The sequence below is a fragment of the Pan paniscus genome, chromosome 16 (assembly GCF_029289425.2).
Source record: "Pan paniscus chromosome 16, NHGRI_mPanPan1-v2.0_pri, whole genome shotgun sequence".
Classification (NCBI taxonomy): Eukaryota; Metazoa; Chordata; class Mammalia; order Primates; family Hominidae; genus Pan; species Pan paniscus.
The window spans coordinates 25,861,283-25,880,000 of NC_073265.2; the positions used below are offsets into that span (position 1 = coordinate 25,861,283).

Consider the following 18,718-nt stretch of genomic DNA (forward strand, 5'->3'; position numbering starts at 1 on the left):
AATATAAGTGATGAAAATGAATTAACTACACTTAAATTAACATGGCTAACTCTCACAGACATATTGGTGAGTGAAAGAAGCCAGATGCAGAGTGCGTGCTGTGTAATCTACTTAATATGAAGTTTACAGACAGGCAAAACTAACCTGTAGAACCTAAGGGACATATTTGGGTGGTAAAACTATCAAGAAAAACTAGGAAAGATCAGAAGTGGCTCATTTGTGAGAGGGAAGGAGGGTAGTGATTGGATGCGTTATCTTTTGGGGTGCTGGCAGCGTTCTGTTTGTTAACCTAAGTGGTTATATTTTTTAAAAAAAATATCCTTTGGGCTGTGCATTTGTTCCACGTGGGTTTTTGTGTTTTATTTCCAATAAAAATAATTTTTAAAAAGGAATATATAATGACATGGATAAATGTTAGTATCTTATATAATGAAAGCATGTTATAAAAAAGTATGTTTAACACACAATTTTAAAATGTATATGTGTGTGTATATAGATACACAGAAACAGATTCATACACATCAGACATAGAGCAAAAACACAGGAAAATTATAGTCCAGAATGAATTCTAAGAGTGGACATCTGAATTTTATGCAGAAGATGCACCATTGGATAACTAGGAAACTCTTAATTGAATATTGTTTTATAAAATTAACACTTACAGAGGGCCCCGGCATCCTCTATAGAGAAGATGATTGGATTATTTATATTTGCCTGCCTGGTTCAGGAACAAATTTAAAGCTGCTTTATATTTAATATGAAGTGAATAACATTTGAGCAAAAGACATATGCAATCAGATAGAGACACTTCAGGCAATAGTGGTGGTTAAAATATACCTTTGCTGCAGGGAGAATAATGGAAATTACCACACAGTCTTTTAATCCTTGACTGTTTTCTGCAGTCAGTAGTTCCTTTATCTTTAAAAACATAAAAGAACAACATTTTTTATGAAGTTAAAGAAAAACTGCAATTTGATTTCTTAAAAAGGAAATAATGTCTAAAGCCGTGGAATTTGGTCAAAACACTTGACCTCCTGTGCCTTCAATTTTCTAGCAAAAAAGCCACATGCCCCACATTTCAGGGTTGTTTGGAGTATAATGTCACATCATATAAATGCTTAAGCAGGGATATTAGCATACATGATTTGCAGAACTCATTTCTGGGAACTGTTAAGAAGGCAGATTAGCATTGGGATTAAGACTTTGGGCTCTGGAATTGGATATAAATTTTGATTCCCAGGTCTACTGTTCTTCTAGCTGTTTAATTATGTATTTTACTTAACTTCTCTTCCTTCATTTCCCCATCTCTAAAATAGGAGGATAGCAGTACCTACCTCAGAAGATTGTTGTGGGGATAAAATTAAGTGCAAAGGTAGTTATAGAGCCGTTTGGATTTATCTTCAGTTTCCCAGCAAAAGTAGTTGAAAGCCTGGGGCAGTAACCACTTTTTTCATATACATACAGCTCACCCTCTGTATCCATGGGTTCCACATTGGCATATTCGGCTAACAACGGATTGAAAATATTTGGGGGAAAAAAAAGCAATAAAAGTAACACTACAACAACAAAAAATAATAAAAATAAAAAACCAGGCCCGGCGTGGTGGCTCACGCCTGCAATCACGGCATTTTGGGAGGCCAAGGTGGGCGGATCACTTGAGGTCAGGAATTCAAGACCAGCCTGGACAACATGGTGAAACCCTGTCTCTATTAAAAATACAAAAATTAGCCGGGCGTGGTGGCAGCTATTCTGGAGGCTGAGACAGGACAATAGCTTGAACCAGGAGGCGGAGGTTGCAGTGAGCCGAGACTGCGCCACTGTACTTCATCCTGGGTGACAGAGCGAGACTCTGTCTCAAAAAAAACTGCCCCCCTCAAAAAAACACAATACAGTATTCACAACTGTTTACACAGCATTTACACTGTATTAGGTATTATCAGTAATCAAGAGATGATTTAAATTATACCGGAGAATGTGCATGGGTTATATGCAATACTGTGCCATTTTATGTAAGTGACTTGAACATCCACAGATTTTGATTTCCATGAGGGTCCGGAAACCAGTCCCCACAACAGATACTGACGTTCAATTATATATTTGACCTATAGTTATTAAGAACTTTTTTTTTATAGTTGATTACTACTAAGCTTAATGTTGCCATCTACCTAATCGTTTATGGGGATATTTGCTGTGGTTAGGCATAAAATGTTTGCATCCTTGATATGCAGTTGGAAATTAGGAAGAGAAGACATAGGGTGGGAGATAGGATGGATACATTTTTCTTTATGTCTTGAATTTAGTTTACAGATTTTTCCCTTTTCCCCCCTCAGTAATTTCCCAGTGTATCAGTAATCTCCCTCCAGATTTCCATTTTGCATTTTGTTCCTAAAAAATAAGCAAAGTTTGTAGTAGTATTATATCGAAGTTTGTGTAGTATTGTTGAATTCTGTTTTAATTTTAGAGAGAAAAATGGCTCTACATTTCAAATTTGTGTGTGGTATGTGTGTGTGTGGCAGGGGGCGTTGGGGGAGGTCAAGAGATTGTAGCTGCATTGCTTTTATAGAAAATACGCCTTGACCAGCACTCTGAATCATTAACTACAGACAGCTGGTGTTCCATTGTATTCTTCACAGGTTTAGAGAGGTTGTGCCTAGCAATTGTGAGATGTCCAAGTATATCCAAGTATAATGCTTTGTAGGAGTATCCTGCTTTATCTTTCTTTAATTGGTTTGCTTCTTCCCAAGCTCCAGAAATAATATTTATTTTTCTCAGAGAATGTTGAGCCCAGTAGAGTGTACACATTTAAGCTTCCTAGATTCTATAGAAAAGGAGCTTTAAGGTAAAGGTATTTACTTCCTTGTGGTCTTTTTCAGGGATTGCATACTCAAGAAGAGGAGGAACATAAAATACGTGATGTCTTCTCTTAAGGTTCTGCATGCTTTAGGTCTCCCATCTGAAAACATAAGGACCTTACCCTTGTATGAATGTTGCATTGCAACTAAGTCTGTGCTCAGCTCTCCTGAGCTTAAAAATCTGTGCTACACTCTCCCAACTCTTTGAGGCTCTTTCATGTTACTGAGTATCTTAGCTGGGTGGACTTGGGAGCACATTGAGTTAAATATCACATGAGGAACTAGTTTGTTGCCTGTTTTTATATCAGGCATTTGAAAAACGTTGAATGCAATGTAACATGAGAAGAAATAGTACTCCATTAATGTTTAAACTCTATATGGGAAAATCACACACCAGTTTAGGATCTCTAGGCATGTCAATTTAGTGAGTCAGGCACAGACAGAGGAAAAATTTTAGGGAAGCCAATTATAGCCATCAGCTAAGGGGAGAACTAGAAATTATGGAAATGGACAATCCCTCTCAAGTGTTCCATCTTGTACATGTGCCACCATTATGGAGCACCTTGTCTCAAAGCCCTTCATCACGCCTCCACCTTACTAGAGAACACAGAAGCCTGGGAAGAGTTTTATTTCTTTGGTTTGGAGATTTAAAAAAATAGACATGTATAATTACACAGAATAAGAATGGAGGCTGGTCAGCTCAATTCCATGGTCTCTTCAGCAGTTCCACAGTGTCCTCAAGGACCCAAGCTCTTTCCATCTTCCGTCTGCCATCCTCACAGTGCTAGTTTTTTCTTCGGGTCTGTTTCCACATTGCTGCAGCACGGCTGTTGCTGTTCTAGACTTGGACAGGGCTTTACCTAGCCATTCTTTGGGTCCACTCACATGCTCTCCTTTACCCAGACAGCTGTAGGGTGCGGAGCTAAAGCTGGGAGATAGCATGGGAAAAATACAAGCAAAACCGTTTTGATGGGGTTTTAATACTACATCCTGGGTATTTGGTACAAATTAAATGACTGCCTTTTTGATTATATAAATTTAAAACTCCATATATGCTAAGTGATATAAAGTGTAAAGATTCAGGGTATGATTTACTTCATTCTGTATAAAAAAAATGTGAGTACTTGACAGTGTTCTGATTTTTGCCTTTTTTGTGTGTGTACTTTTGTGTGCGTACTTGAAAGTTTCTTCTAAATCACCTCCCGTCCACCTTATTTAGTTTTTTGATTCTGATGGCATATTTCCCCATACGTGTTACCTTGGGACATTGTAGATGCACTGTGGTACTGTTGAATGTTGGACTGTGATGTTCAAGGTAGACCTTTCAGTTGCACAGAATCTTTCTCCTCTCCTCTTTAGCTGGAAACCACATTTCTTGTGAACCTAGTGAAAGTTGAATTTATTCTGTAACTTCTGTTCCCTTTGGCCAAAACAGATCAAACACGGTGGGACAGTACAGTGGGCGCAGGGTGGAGGTGGTGAGTTCCTAAGAACGATAGCCTTGAGATCATGGGACTCTGCTCCTCTCCCCACCTGCCCAGTATTTCCCTCTGGTGTCCCTTCTCAGCATTAACAGGTTGGAAGAAAGTACAAATAATATACACTGAAGTCAATGTCTTGGTTGTACTAAAACTACTTTCCTGCTCCTTATGGTGTGACATTTGGTCCGAACACTCTTCTATAAGGTTAGCACATACAGAAACAGATAGTTGGCTGGCAGACTACCTAGCAAAGTTCACTTTATTCTCTACAGCTTTGAATTAGTTAAACAAAACCAAAACATTTTGGACCCGAATCTGTCTTTCTGTTGTTACTATGTATACGTAAGTGGTTTTCTGTTTTTATTAATAGTTCTAGCCAGTTTTTACCCCCAGTGTAAGCTGGCAAAAATCACTCTAACCCTCTCGGCCGTAGAAAAACTGAGTTGCTTCACAGGCTCTGTCCATGGTTTTAGCTGAATTGAATTCTAAACAGTTTGAAGACATTTTTCTAGCTAAAGACGTTTTTCTATCCTTGGCTTATACAGTACTCTCAACTCCTGACCAACTTCTCATTTTGAACTGTTTATTCTTGAGCTTATTTCTCCAACTGCCTCTTCCCATTCTGGGCATCTACAGTTATGTTATGTTTTATTTACAGTTTAGTTTTCTTTTCATTGGTCATTAGTCCCTAACTTTCTCATTACAAATACATTTATTTCTATCATCTTTTTTGAAGCTCAAAGAATGACATGTTGTGTACCATTAAATGGTTAATAATAAAAATGTATTTTGCTATACAGTGAGGAGGGGGTCTATTTATGGCACATAAATATCTAACATTAATTTATTAAGGGTTTACAAAGATTTGGGCTTCATTTTGCCTCCCTCCCACCCCAGAAGATTATTGTCAGCAACCCTACTAGGGTATGTGATTTGGATGTTAAGCTCGGTCAAGCCAGGCAAAATAGGAAGATTTTATATAAAATTGGCTCTTTCAAAGGGGCTTTTCAGTTTTAAAGGGAAATTGAAAAAACCAGACTATAATGGATTTATAATTGTATTTAATCATTTCTCTGCATTTTTGAGTTATTGAAATATTCTTTTAATAATGTATCAGTTTCCTTGGTAAACATTTAGGGTATTTTTTTCTTAACCTACTCTTGTAATTTGGTAAGGGTGGAAAGTTAGAAACCAAATTTGTAATGACATCCAGAAGATGACGACACCTAGACAATGAGTAAACAAATATGGTGTCACTTTATTTCACATTCCCCAAATTACCTGTGATGAGCTTAAGAGATTTTTTCATTTATAAATAGAAAAAAATGTATTCACAGTATTTTGGCATACTATAAAAGTCGAATTATCTAAAATGTAATCTAGTCACATAGCATTTAGTAGGAAAATAGAAATAATTGTTTTCAAGTTACGATAAGTTAGACGTGTCTGTAAAGGACAGTCGAAAAGAGTAGCAGTGGGGTATTCATTGCTTTTTAGAGAAAGAAAAATTCCATTCCACTTCTAAATGTTAGCAATTGCAAAAGGAAAATTCCCACTTGGGAAGAACGTTTTTCAGGTTGCTTCGTTGCCAGGTGTTTGACATTGTGTGTTGTCTTAGACGAATAAGGCTTAGGGCAGTCTTTAGGAATGATTCACTCCAAGGACCTCTGCTTCCTGCTGTGAAAGCTTGTATTTTCATAGCACGCCAGTATCGGTGGGAATGTTCCAGTGACCACTGTGCTACTTCTAGTAAAGACCAAAGTTTTCTCCCTGAAACTGGGATACCTGTAGAGGAGAATACCTGTCTGCTAACAAAATTAATTTCAGAACATTCTCAATGAATGAAGTGCATGTTCTCTACTGTTTATGAGACTGAACTGTGTCACTTATTAATGGAGATAAGCCTTGCTTTCTTGTGGTCCCTTTTAACACCATTGCATTCTACAAATATGATTTGCAATGATTCTAAAGTTTAAAAAAATCAAAATAATGTGATGGTTGCTTTGAGCCCTGTCCATATTTTCCCCTTTCCTTTTTTCTCTCTCCTTGACCCAGCAGCAGGAAGCCTTTGTTTGAGGTGTTCATCTGGAACAACTTTTCCACACTTGTTTTCATGTTCTGTTAGATTACAGGGCAGCAGGCCTACCTTTGAAGCTCCTTTCTCTTTTGTTTCTTTGCCGTGCTCTCCAGTAATTAACTTTGTCCTTCTTTTATTTGTTCCAGTCAATCGCAGGCCACTCTGCTGAGCATCTTCTCCCAGGAGTACCAGGTTAGAAGTTTTCTCCTTTGTGAGGGTTGACAGGTGCCTAATTGAATGATGAATGTCCCTTTATTTCTTTGTAATTGAACTGCCAGCTCTCTGATTGGGTTGGAGGATGTTCTCCTTTCCACATCAAGCACCGCCTGCGTCTCGGTGGAGGCCTGCCAAGCCTACCCATCCATCTGTCTAATAACATCTAGCCTTTGCTTATTTGGTGGACCTGTAATAAATTATGCTAAACCATTATTATTCTGACAATAATAATTTCCCTGTGTTGCGTGGTTCCATGTGCTAAATGTTTGCTGACTTGCACTGTCAGTGCCGCTTTCCATTGCTGACAGAGATGATGATAAATGACCATTGCTGGAGTGGCAGAAGGCAAGAGAGGCAGAAAATGGAGTCATTTATCATGAGATGACAGGTGTCAGTCAAGTGGCAAGTCTCTATGGAATTACTTTTTGTAGTTTTCAAATAAGTTGTTTTTAAGCAATGTTCTTCCTGGTTAAAAATGGCAATTGGATTGTAAAACTAGAGTGCAGAGGACTTAGATGGAATTGAATCGAGGGAAAATTAATACAAAGGTTGAAAGAGGGAACAAGTTTTTCTTTGCCCTCTGTAGCCCTAAGCAAACTTATTTAGATTCAATTACTATGACCCTGTTGGCTTTTACATATATACCGTACCTTGTGGTACAGTCTGAAGACATCCCAGCCAAGCAATGGAGATTAAAATGCATAGGATCATAGAGTAGAAGGAAAAGAAGTCCTGCCATCACCACAAATCCCAAGCTATTATTCAGTGTTCCCTATGTGCTAGTCACTGGGCTCAAGAAATAATGTCATTCTTGTTTTGAACCTCATCTGTGACATATCAAAGATTTTTTTGTGTTTTTTTTTTTTTTCTTTCAGAAACACATTAAAAGAACACATGCCAAACATCATACTTCAGAAGCAATTGAAAGTTACTACCAGAGGTATGACCTTCCTGCCCCACTAGAGGGTATCATAGTACCTATTAATTGTAATAATAATTATGAATAAGTTAGGTTATTAATTTTCTATGTCATATCCCAAGACATTGTGTTTTAAGTCTTTTATTCAAAACTTTTAGTATGTTTTTGAATGAGTTTTCAAATGCTTTGTTTTGTAGATCTAAAGAGTATGGTAAGGCTGTCTTGACTTGTGTGTGTGTGTTTGTGTGTGTGTGTGCCCATACTATGTGAGATGTAGTTACAATATTATGAAATCTCAGTTGGCTACTTGAAACTTATTATAAGTGCATATCCTGTCTAAATGCATATGCTCATATATACATATATCTACATATATTTGAAAGTTCTCAAACTAATTTTCATTTCTTAGATTAGCAAGTTGAAAAAAGAAGATGGAATTTGGATGTCGTTTTATTTTGCATCATAGGTATTAGGATATCCATTTTAGAAATGAAAAAAGATGTATCAAGTAAAGGCATTTGGAGATATATTGTAGTGTATAACGGTCACATTTTAAAGGGGATTTTGTATTTTTAAAAGACAACATTGGGTATTAAATCAACAGCATAGTATCCAGGAGATATTTTAATTTCAGCCTAATTTATTATGAATAGATTTCAACTTCTTGTTCTGAAACAATATTTAAAATAGCTCTGATATTTTTATTCTAAAATTTGTATTGTCATTGTAATATGACTGAATAATTTATAACACTAAATGGTAATGGTTTGCATTAGAAATTGTTAGTTGGTTTCTTAAATCTTTCAGGGGCACATTGGCAATGAAAACTGTTTGAAATCTGCTCTTAAATTATTATACTTAAGATTGACAGATGAACCTTTCTGTGGTGATAATGACACCACTGATTTTAGATGAATGATTTTTATGCATAAAAATTTTATGAATGAAATAAATATGTGGATAAAATATTGGTGTCATGTTTCGGTAGTCATTTTATTTAGAATCAAGAAAGGGATATTGAACAGGAAAGTCACAGAAGTTAGATTTTTTAAAAAAAATTATTCACTGCTATATGTGGTAAAAGATATGCTTTGTTTTGAGTAGTAATACCTGTCAAAGAAAGATAACATGCACTCATTACACACACACAGACACAGACACATACACACACACATTTTTGTGTCTAGGAGAGATCCTCTCTAAACAAGACTTTGTAAAGTTTGATGATTTATTCAAAAGTCATAACCTTCTTGGTGAAATTGACATTCAAATTAAAGTCATAGCCTAAATTATACATATGAAATTAAAAATGGCCCATGAAGTGCTGTGAAGCCTGCAACTGTGTTGGCATCCAGACTCTTCAAAGAAGCACTGAAGGTTATTTACATGCCAAAAAATACATTCTTGTTTGTAAACATTATAGTCCTAGGCTGTCATATAAAAGTATGATTTTATGTCTGGATTTTAAAGGCTTGTAATGTATACAAAGGAAAATAGAGCATTTTAAAGGAAAATGTGCTCTTTTCCTGGAAATTCAGAGATCCACTAACAGGTAATGGGGCTGCCTTCTGATACTCATTTGCCTCATTGTAAGGAGGTTGTTTTAGTTATTAATACATGATTTTTAGGATCACTAGGTGCTGCTATTTCAAATCTAAGTTTCATTAAAAAGTATATCTAATTGTTGAAGTATGAACATACTTTTGTTGGATTATCTGGGTAGTATAGGCCATAAATAAATAAATATCTTTTTTTTTTTTTTTTTGGGACAGTGTCTCTCTCTGTCACCCAGTCTGAGGTGCAGTGGCACGATCATAACTCACTGCAGCCTCAAACTCCTGGCCTCAGGCAATCCTACTGCCTCAGTCTCCTGAGTAGCTGGGACTACAGGTGCACACCACCATGGCCAGCTAATTAAAAAAAAAAAAGTTTATAGAGACAGGGTCTTGCTACTTTGCCCAGGCTGTTCTTGAACTTCTGGCCTCAAGTAATCTCCCACCTCAGCCTCCCAAAGTGCTGGGATTACACGCCTGAGCCACTGTGCCTGGCCCAGAAATAAATACCTTTAAGTATACCCAATGATGAACAGTTGAGTAGGTAATAATGAGAATACATAAATAGATTTCTTTCAATTTATTTAAATATGACAGTCTCAATTATTTCGAGGAGTTACAGCATTTGAAACAAAAACATGAAGTTAGAACGTAATGGGCAGTCTCAGAAGAAAGCAGTCTGACCACTTTCTGACTTTACCAACCTGCTGTCTGACTTTCTGCCCTGCACTTTGCACTTAGGGACAGGCCACGTTGTTACCTTTCAGATGGATTGACCTCAGTAGCCTTTTGTTTGAAATGTGCAGGTCAAATGTTCCTGTCTGTGCTAAGGTAAATTGGCTTTAAAAGGTTTTTGTTTGTTTTCCAGCAGATTAGAATAAAGCCAAATTGTATTTGTTATATCAAAATATATTTAAGCAATTTGAAAATGTTAATGGCAATTTAATTTAATTTTTTTCTTTTATAAAGTAATACTCAGCTATTGTGAAAATTAAGCACATTTGTGATAGTATTTTTTTTTTTTTTTTTTTTGAGACGGAGTCTCACTCTGTCGCCCAGGCTGGAGCACAGTGATGCAATCTCGGCTCACTGCAAACTCCACCTCCCGGGCTCACGCCATTCTCCTGGCTCAGCCTCCCGGGTAGCTGGGACTACAGGTGCCCGCCACCACGCCTGGCTAATTTTTTGTATTTTTAATAGAGACGGGGTTTCACCGTGTTAGCTAGGATGGTCTTGATCTCCTGACCTTGTGATCCGTCCGCCTCGGCCTCCCAAAGTGCTGGGATTACAGGCGTGAGCCACCGTGCCCGGCTGTGATAGTATTAAAAAGGAATGAATGATTGCCCATAATTGTGCCACTGAGAGATCTCTACTGGCATTTTACATTTTAGTCTTTTGTCAGCCCATTTTTATATTGATGAGGTCATATTATATAAGCAATTGTGAATCCTGAGTTTTACACCTGGAAAAATGTATATGATATAATATTATTTTGTAAAAAGCGTTTTGTAAACATTTTTTGATTGCCTTATTTCATCATATGAAAGTATCATAATTTACTGAATTATTCCTTTGTCGAGCATAAATGTTTCCAATATTCTATTTTTTTTTTTTTTTTGAGACGGAGTCTCCCTCCGTCGCCCAGGCTGGAGTGCAGTGGCGCAATCTCAGCTCACTGCAAGCTCTGCCTCCTGGGTTCACACCACTCTCCTGCCTCAGCCTCCCGAGCTGCTGGGACTATAGGCGCCCGCCACCACACCCGGCTAATTTTTTGTATTTTTAATAGAGACAGGTTTCACCGTGCTTGCCAGGATGGTCTCGATCTCCTGACCTCGTGATCCGCCTGCCTCGGCCTCCCAAAGTGCTGGGATTATAGGCGTGAACCACTGCACCTGGCCTCCAATGTTCTATTATTGTAAATAATACTGTGATAAACATCTTGATGCATGAGTCTGCTTTTGAATTAGTTTCTTAATATTTCTATATATGTAATTATTGGTGCAAACAATGTGAACATTTTAAAAAAGTATTACATATTGCCAAACTACTGTCTAGAAATGTTCTGCTCGTTGCATATGTTGAACAGGGTGGATCTGCTGTAAATGTATTTGTTTTCCAATCTGTTTCCCAACTATATCCTATAACACTTCATAAGTGCTAGGAAAAAAAAAGTTTAATTTGAGGTTGTATTTATCTTTTCTGGAAACTTTAATTATCCCCCACATCAAAGTGACAGATCAGGCTTTATTTAAATTTTCAGATATGTAATCAAAGCGACATACTAATTACTGAAAATATTCCATAAAGCCATAATCAGAAAATCCTAATGGTACCTTTCTCTGCATCCTCATAGTATCCTGTGCAAACTTACAGCATTGCAGTTTTCACACTGGTATAATGGTTTGCTTCTGTCTCCAGCTAGCCTGAAAACTCTTTGGGGTAGGGCTACACAAAAACAGATGAATGATGGACCCTCATCCAACTCTGGCAAAGATCTGAATTGCAATTGGGATATAAGGGTGTCATCCTTAATACTATATTAAGGTGACCTAGGCTCCATTCCTGATGCCTATTTGCCAGTTAAAACAACTTTATACAGAAGCTATATGTCATCATCTAGCTTTGCTACAGGAGGACTAACAAATACACATCCTGTGGGTGAAATCAGCCTTAAAAGGTCCTCAGAGAAGGCCCATTTTACGATGTTCTTTGAGTGTGAAAGACTCATTTATATCTAACATGAAACTAATGTGTACTCATTTCAAATATAAGGCAAAGTTCTCCATGCTGTGGCCTAAGATGATCCACAACCCTGTCACTGAGTGTCTTCTCTCAGCTTGGAACACCTTCTGTTTCCCTACAAACTGGTAAAGATGATAAGTTTATTTCTAGACTTCTGCATAAACACGTTGCCCCGGACACCCCGAATTGATAATTCTTGGAACTCCCACAGCACTCTGTATAGACATACCTCTGTTAGCACTTCTCTTGCTGCATTTTACATACTTACATACACAGCTCTTTTCCCACCAAAAAGGACAGTGGAAGGCAGGTACTGTGTCTTATATATGTATTGTTGGTTTTTAGCATTGTAAATGGGGCATAATGAGTGTAAAGTAGATGGTGCTAATTGAACAAAAAAGTGGTCCAAATTTTCAGAAACTATTTTTATCACATATGTTACCAGTATCATATTTAAGCCAACCTTTTTTACATGTGAACATCTGAATAAAGTTCTGTAGATCTGATCTTCTAACGCTGCTAAAGCTGGCTCCTCCGCCAGTGTGCTGGGAGAAGGGAGGAAATGGAGACAATATTTCTAAACTTTGCTATTGATGGGGACTTGCAGATCCGACCAACTGTGTGCATGTGCACTTATGCTCATGTGCACCAATTTAGGCGGACCTAAACAAATTTCACCAAGAATCTTTCCTGTTTAGAAATAAAATGGCGTTAGTACAGTGTGAAAGAATAGAGATATTTTCAAAGTAAACTCTCGAGCTGTGTCTATTTATATACAACATGGAGAATTGAGGAAATTTCTTCAATAATTCAAAAGCTTGAGAAAACTTTTATTTATTTATTTATTTATTTATTTATTAATTATTTGAGACAACCTTTCTCTGTCACTCAGGCTGCAGTGCAGTGGTGCAATCTCGGCTCACTGCAACCTCCACCTCCCAGGTTCAAGAGATTTTTGTGCCTCAGCCTCCTGAGTAGTTGGGACTACAGGCACGCGCCACCATGCTGGGCTAATTTTTGTGCTTTTAGTAGAGACAAAGTTTCACCATGCTGTGCAGGGAGGTCTCAAACTCCTGGCCTCAAATGATCCACCCGCCTTGGCCTCCCAAAGTGCTGGGATTACAGGTCTGAGCCACCGTGCCCAGCCAGAAAACATTTTCTACTATCTGGATATTATAAGATTTCTGTTAACCATTATGAAATCATGTAAAATACAGATTTTGATGGGAGGCAGAGGCAAGCGGATCACCTGAGATCAGGAGTTCGAGACCAGCTTAGCCAACATGGCAAAACCCCATCTCTACTAAAAGCACAAAAACTAGCCAGGTGTGGTGGCACACTCCTGTAATCTCAGCTACTTGGGAGACTGAGGCAGGAGAATTGCTTGAACCCAGGAGGTGAAGGTTGCAGTGAGCCGAGATTGCACCACTGCACTCCAGCCTGGGTGACAGAGCAAGACTTCATCTCAAAAAAAAAAATAAAAAAAAAATACAGTCTTTGAATTCTTAGTTGGTATCAACTCAATGCTAGCAAGAATGCAGAGACACATGAATTCTCCTGGGCATTAGGAATGGAGCCCAGGTCACCTTAATGTAGTGTTGAGAATGACATCTGTATATCCCAGTTGCAATTTGGATGTTTGCCAGGGTTGGATGAAGGTTCAACATCCATTTGTGTAGCCCTACCCCAAAGAGTGTTCAGGGTAACTGGAGACAGAAGCAAACCATTATACCAGTGTGAAAAGTGCAATGCTATAAGTTTGCACAAGATCATGGTGAGGATGCAGAGAAAGGTACCATTAGAATTTTCTAATTATGTCTTTATGGAATATTTTCAGTAATTAGTATGTCCCTTTGATTACATATCTGAAAATTTAAATAAAGCCTGATCTGTCACTTTGATGTGGGGGATAATTAAAGTTTCCAGAAAAGACAAATATAACCTTAAATTAAACTTAATTTTTTTCCCTACTGCTTATGAGGTGTTACAGGTTATAGTTGGGAAACAGATTGGAAAACAAATACATTTAGAGCAGATCCACCATGTTCAATGTATGTGGCACCTCACTAGGCCTCGAGGGATCAGGGTTCTATTTCAGGGTTCTATAGCTTTATTGTTTACCAGCTAAGAGAGCCCAGATGGGTTTTATCAGTGCCCTGGGGTTTGGTTTCTTTATATGACCAACTGGGAAGCTTTACCAACCTCATAATTAGGAATTTCCACAGTATTAAGTATGGTCATGCTTTTAATATTATCCAGACTATATAGATACAGAGGATTGTAATTATGGTTTAATCATCTTCTGTTTCTTTAAACTTGATAGAAGTTCTTCACTGGTCATTAGCAGGATAATGATTGATGCAACTTTTACATGAAGCCATGTCATTTTGACTTAAAGCAACAGATCTCTGGTATAAAAGGTAGTCTGGCATCTAGCTGCTACTCTCTTTCACTGTTTGCAGTCAGCTCTCACCATGGCATGCTCCTTCTTTTCATGCTGATCTCTGCTCGAGTGTCACTCCCTCAGAGAGGGGCTTCCTGAACAACCCATCTAAGTTTACATTTTATTCTAGCATATACCATTATACTGTATATTTATCTCCCTGCCTTTTTATTGTTTGTGTCACCACTGTAATATAATCTCTGTGATGATGGGACCATGAATGGTTTTTTTTCCCGCTGTTGCTTCTTCAGAACCTGGAATAAGGCCTGACACATAGCGCTCCAAAATACTTGTCGGGTAACTGAAACTGAAGTAGAAAGCTGTAAAGATATCCCAATATTGGTATAGGCTTGAATACGCTGACCCAGAATCAGAAACCATAGTAAATACGCACTCTTGGTGGTTACAGGCACACAATCAGCTGGTCTGACTTGACTGAACTGATTGGTGGTTCCTTGGGTGGTATCAGTGCAGTGGCCTTGTTTGTGAAAAATTGATGTGAGGTTCTTAACGGACCTGTTTCCCAGGGACCTTTCTCTAAAACACATTTGCCTTGTTTTATTTATTTATTTTTTCCTCTTGCTTCTGAACGTCCTTATTTTCCAATTAGTTTCCCAAATAATACATTCAAGGGTGGCCCCAATATGTGGAAAATTGCTTTGTTAGAATTATTTTGAAGTTACAATGATCCGGAGGTTCTCCCCACCTTAAATAATTTGCTGTTACCCCACTTTGCTTACAGGAAAATTATACAACTTTATAAATATACTCATGAAATAATATAATTTAGTACCTGCTTCTGGCAGTTATATGGAAGACCTCACCTGTTGACTTTATTACTGTCAGACAAATACCCAGAGCTTATTCACTTAAATAATATACTGTAGGGAAAATTTCCATACCTAATTCTGTTTTCTTGTCCAATATGGTTTTTAAAAATTATTTAATTTTTCATTTGTTAAAGGAAAAGTATAAGGTGATTTTTTATTATATAATCACCTACTATAAACAAAGTACTTGGTAGGCATAATAAATTAAATAAAATACAATTCTCCAACCTTCATGAAGCTTTCAACATTACAGTGGGGGATGGGTTTGAGGTAGCCAAGTAATAGGCAAATACAATATGCTACGTTACATGATAGAAAGATGTACAGGGTATTCCTCGATTGCATATGAGGAGCACTTAACTTATATGGTAGTGGATCAAAGAAGGTGACATCTGAATTGAATCATGAGTTATCCAGGTGAGGGATGGGAGCGGGAGACAGTGACTAGAGATGAGGCTGGCAGAGTAGAGTAGGTAGAAACCAGATTATGAAGAACCTTACAAGAGCTGTTAAATGGTTATAATTTAATCTTGAGATTTAATGTGGGGCCTTGAAGTGTTATAACAAGGGGAATGACACATTCAAATTTTTGTAAAAAAAAAAAAAATCCCCCCAGCTTCCATGTCTGGGGTTTGGTTTTGTTTGGGGATTTTGGGGAGTTGTGTGTTTTTTTCCAGTGGAGTGAGAGGCTAATGAGAGCTGGAGGTTCTTCCACAAATCCAGGGCAGATAAGGTGATGGCTTGTATTGCCTGTCACAGGTGTGCTGACCCACTGATGACATGTCTGTTCCATCATTTTCTTAATAAGGTGTCAAGCAGCCCTGTGAAACAGGTAAAGGAAAAGGCAAGATGGGTGCATGAATGCTTTTCTCAAACTATATAAGTCAACTTCTTTCCTTTCCATGCAATCGTTGTCTGTGGTAGAGACAAGGCAGAGTGATATGGATAGTTCCTCTTGTTCACTTTATATGGTAGGAGGTGAAAGAAAACAAGGGAGACCTAAGTATTTACACCTTCTGCCCCCACCTTCAGCTTCTTAGTTGCCAGTGGTTTTGAGGTGAGTTGTTTGTGTTATGTTTTTCCCTTCAATGCTTTCCTATGAAAGTAGCTTACTTTAACTAGAGTTGAGCGTGGCATTTGTCCAGGAGAAACATGTATACACACAGGGGATGCTGACAAGTCTATGCTGGCCTTTTCTTGTCACTGCATTACCACTTGGCTTTGTCTTGTCTAGGTACCTGAATGGAGTGGTGAAAAATGGAGCTGCCCCAGTGCTCCTGGACCTGGCCAATGAGGTAATGTTATTGTTACGATTTTATTTAAACCTGCGTGTAACCTAAGGGGCCTGTCTAGAGTAACTTTGCTTACAATTATAATTACCTTTGGAAAAAAAAAGGATTTGAGGTGCATTAGACATTTAAATTGCTCCCTGATCTCTTTGTACTTTTAGTAATTGGACAAAGAACTTCACATATTAATAAATCAGTTGACATAATTAGTCTACTTCTTTTAAGGCAAATGTATAAACAGCCTCTTGGTTTCTTATTTTGTGGAAAATTTCAACCAAACAGCTCAGGACATGCTTTTCTTAGGATAGGTTGTCTTAATTTAGTGTGAGAAATACGTGTGTCAAGTAAAGAGATGGATGCCAAAAAAAAAAAAAAATCTGCTGTTATAAAAATGAAGAGAGAAATTGTATACTTAAAGATGTACTTGATTCATTTTTTTGTTAGCAAACTTTTATTATAATAAAGGATACATGCCTTGTAGAAAAGTCTCCTTCTTTATATGAAGAAGCATAGTGTTCTTAATAACACCAAGTAAGAAGTGATTTATTGAACTTATTCGTTAACTCTGATCTGCTTCTGTTTGGGGAAACAAATAACAGCCTTACATTTAAAAAGGGAAACCCTACAGATTTCCCATGAATGAAGAAGCTATGAAAAGTTCATAATAGTTGCAGAGAGCATACCAAAAAAAAAAATTTAATTCCTAAACTTTAAAATATTTATCCACTGTAATAAGAGCAATACAATATTTAGTCTGACTTGGAACTGCTTATGCAAACCTCGTAGGGATGGAATGAAATGTACACTGTTTTTGTGTTGCATTATAATGGAAAACATAGAAGCAAGGCAGAAAATGTGTGTTTGCATTAAAGATGACTCGGTACTGTGAGCATTAAGTGTTGCAGTAGCAGCAAGTTCTACATGTTATATTAGCAAGGAAGGATGGCTTCCCTCACAGCTTCTGTCTGCTGCTATACACTGCTGCAGTCAACAAATGAGCAATTACCTATCAGTTACTAGATGGTTTTAATAGTCTAAGCAATGTCTACACAATCAGATAGGATAGTTAACATATAGAATGAATTTCTGTGCGCCTCCTAGGAAAACAAGTATTTTATTCTTTTTTTGTTTTTTCCATTTCTAGAGCAGAGTGCTTTTTTTTTTTTTTTTTGCTTTTTTTTCTTTTTTTGAGACAGAGTCTCACTCTGTTGCCAGGCTGGAGTGCAGTGGCGTGATCTTAGCTCATTGCAACCTCTGCCTCCCGGGTTCAAGAGATTCTCCTGCTTCAGCCTCCTGAGTTGCTGGGACTACAGGCCTGTGCCACCATGCCCAGCTAATTTTTGTATTTTTAGTAGAGACGGGGTTTCATCATGTTGGCCAGGATGGTCTTGATCTCCTGACCTTGTGGTCCACCTGCTTTGGCCTCCCAAAGTGCTTGGATTACAGGCGTGAGCCACCACGCCCGGCCAGCAGGCTGGTTTTTAAATGTCTCTAGACTTGTTTGTTACAAGTTTATGCTATTAGTAACTTGAGGTATCTGAGCTTTAACTAGGAATTTAGTGATGGTCTTTTATGAAAAAGAAGAATAAGCTAGCAGCATTCCAGACACAGCATCTAGAAAGAATGTGATGCAAATATGGTACCCATCTATATAGATGATGATGTTGATGATATAAGTTTTATATCATAGCAATTTATATTCATTTGAATTTTTAATGGATAGTTCTATATCCATTAAATATTTAGCTGACCTCAGTTTCAATCTTCTAGTAATATGGAAAAATTTAACCTACCAACACATTTTCTCCTACATCAATAAACCTTTTATTTACCATGAATATATAGCAGTATTTAGCCAAGGGAAAACGTAGTTGTTTAAAGACTTTTCCTCCGTTTTGGCTACAGACTAGTACAGAAAGAATAGCACTTTTCTATGAAATTGATAATGCATTAGGGAAATTTAGGAATGGCTGGTACCATATCATAGCTTCTAAACAACCAAGGTGCCATTTTTTCCAGATAGGTAATACTTAGATAACATACACTTGCATCTGGTGACAATTGATGTGATGGTAATACTTTTTGAGCTGATATTTATTTAATCAGGGGAAACTATAAAAATTGATGAGAAATATATAGCATTGGTACATTACAGGGTGCAGCAACTCTCTTAGACAAGAGCATTGTATTTTTGTTATCTTTTTGGGGGGCTAAGGGCTGTATGTGGTCATCATTGATTTTATAAATGTCTTCATACTACTTTTCCAGTTTCAAGTCTAAAATTGAACATTTTAGGAATTCACACTTCGTTAGTGA

At 37.5% G+C, this 18,718-nt stretch overlaps 1 protein-coding gene across 5 annotated transcripts in view; it reads left to right on the top strand.

The window, feature by feature from the left end:
- The window catches only part of CDIN1 (CDAN1 interacting nuclease 1), a 231,398-nt gene that overhangs the window by 59,149 nt on the left and 153,531 nt on the right, over positions 1-18,718 (top strand). For all 5 annotated transcript variants that reach the window (XR_008621131.2, XM_008969814.4, XM_034938498.3 and 2 more), the window contains exons 2-4: positions 6,557-6,602; positions 7,502-7,566; positions 16,348-16,408. Coding sequence is in view for 4 of the 5 variants with exons in the window: in XM_008969814.4 (XP_008968062.2) it covers positions 6,557-6,602; positions 7,502-7,566; positions 16,348-16,408 (172 nt within the window). In the remaining variant the exon portion in view is untranslated. The remainder of the gene's footprint in view (positions 1-6,556; positions 6,603-7,501; positions 7,567-16,347; positions 16,409-18,718) is intronic.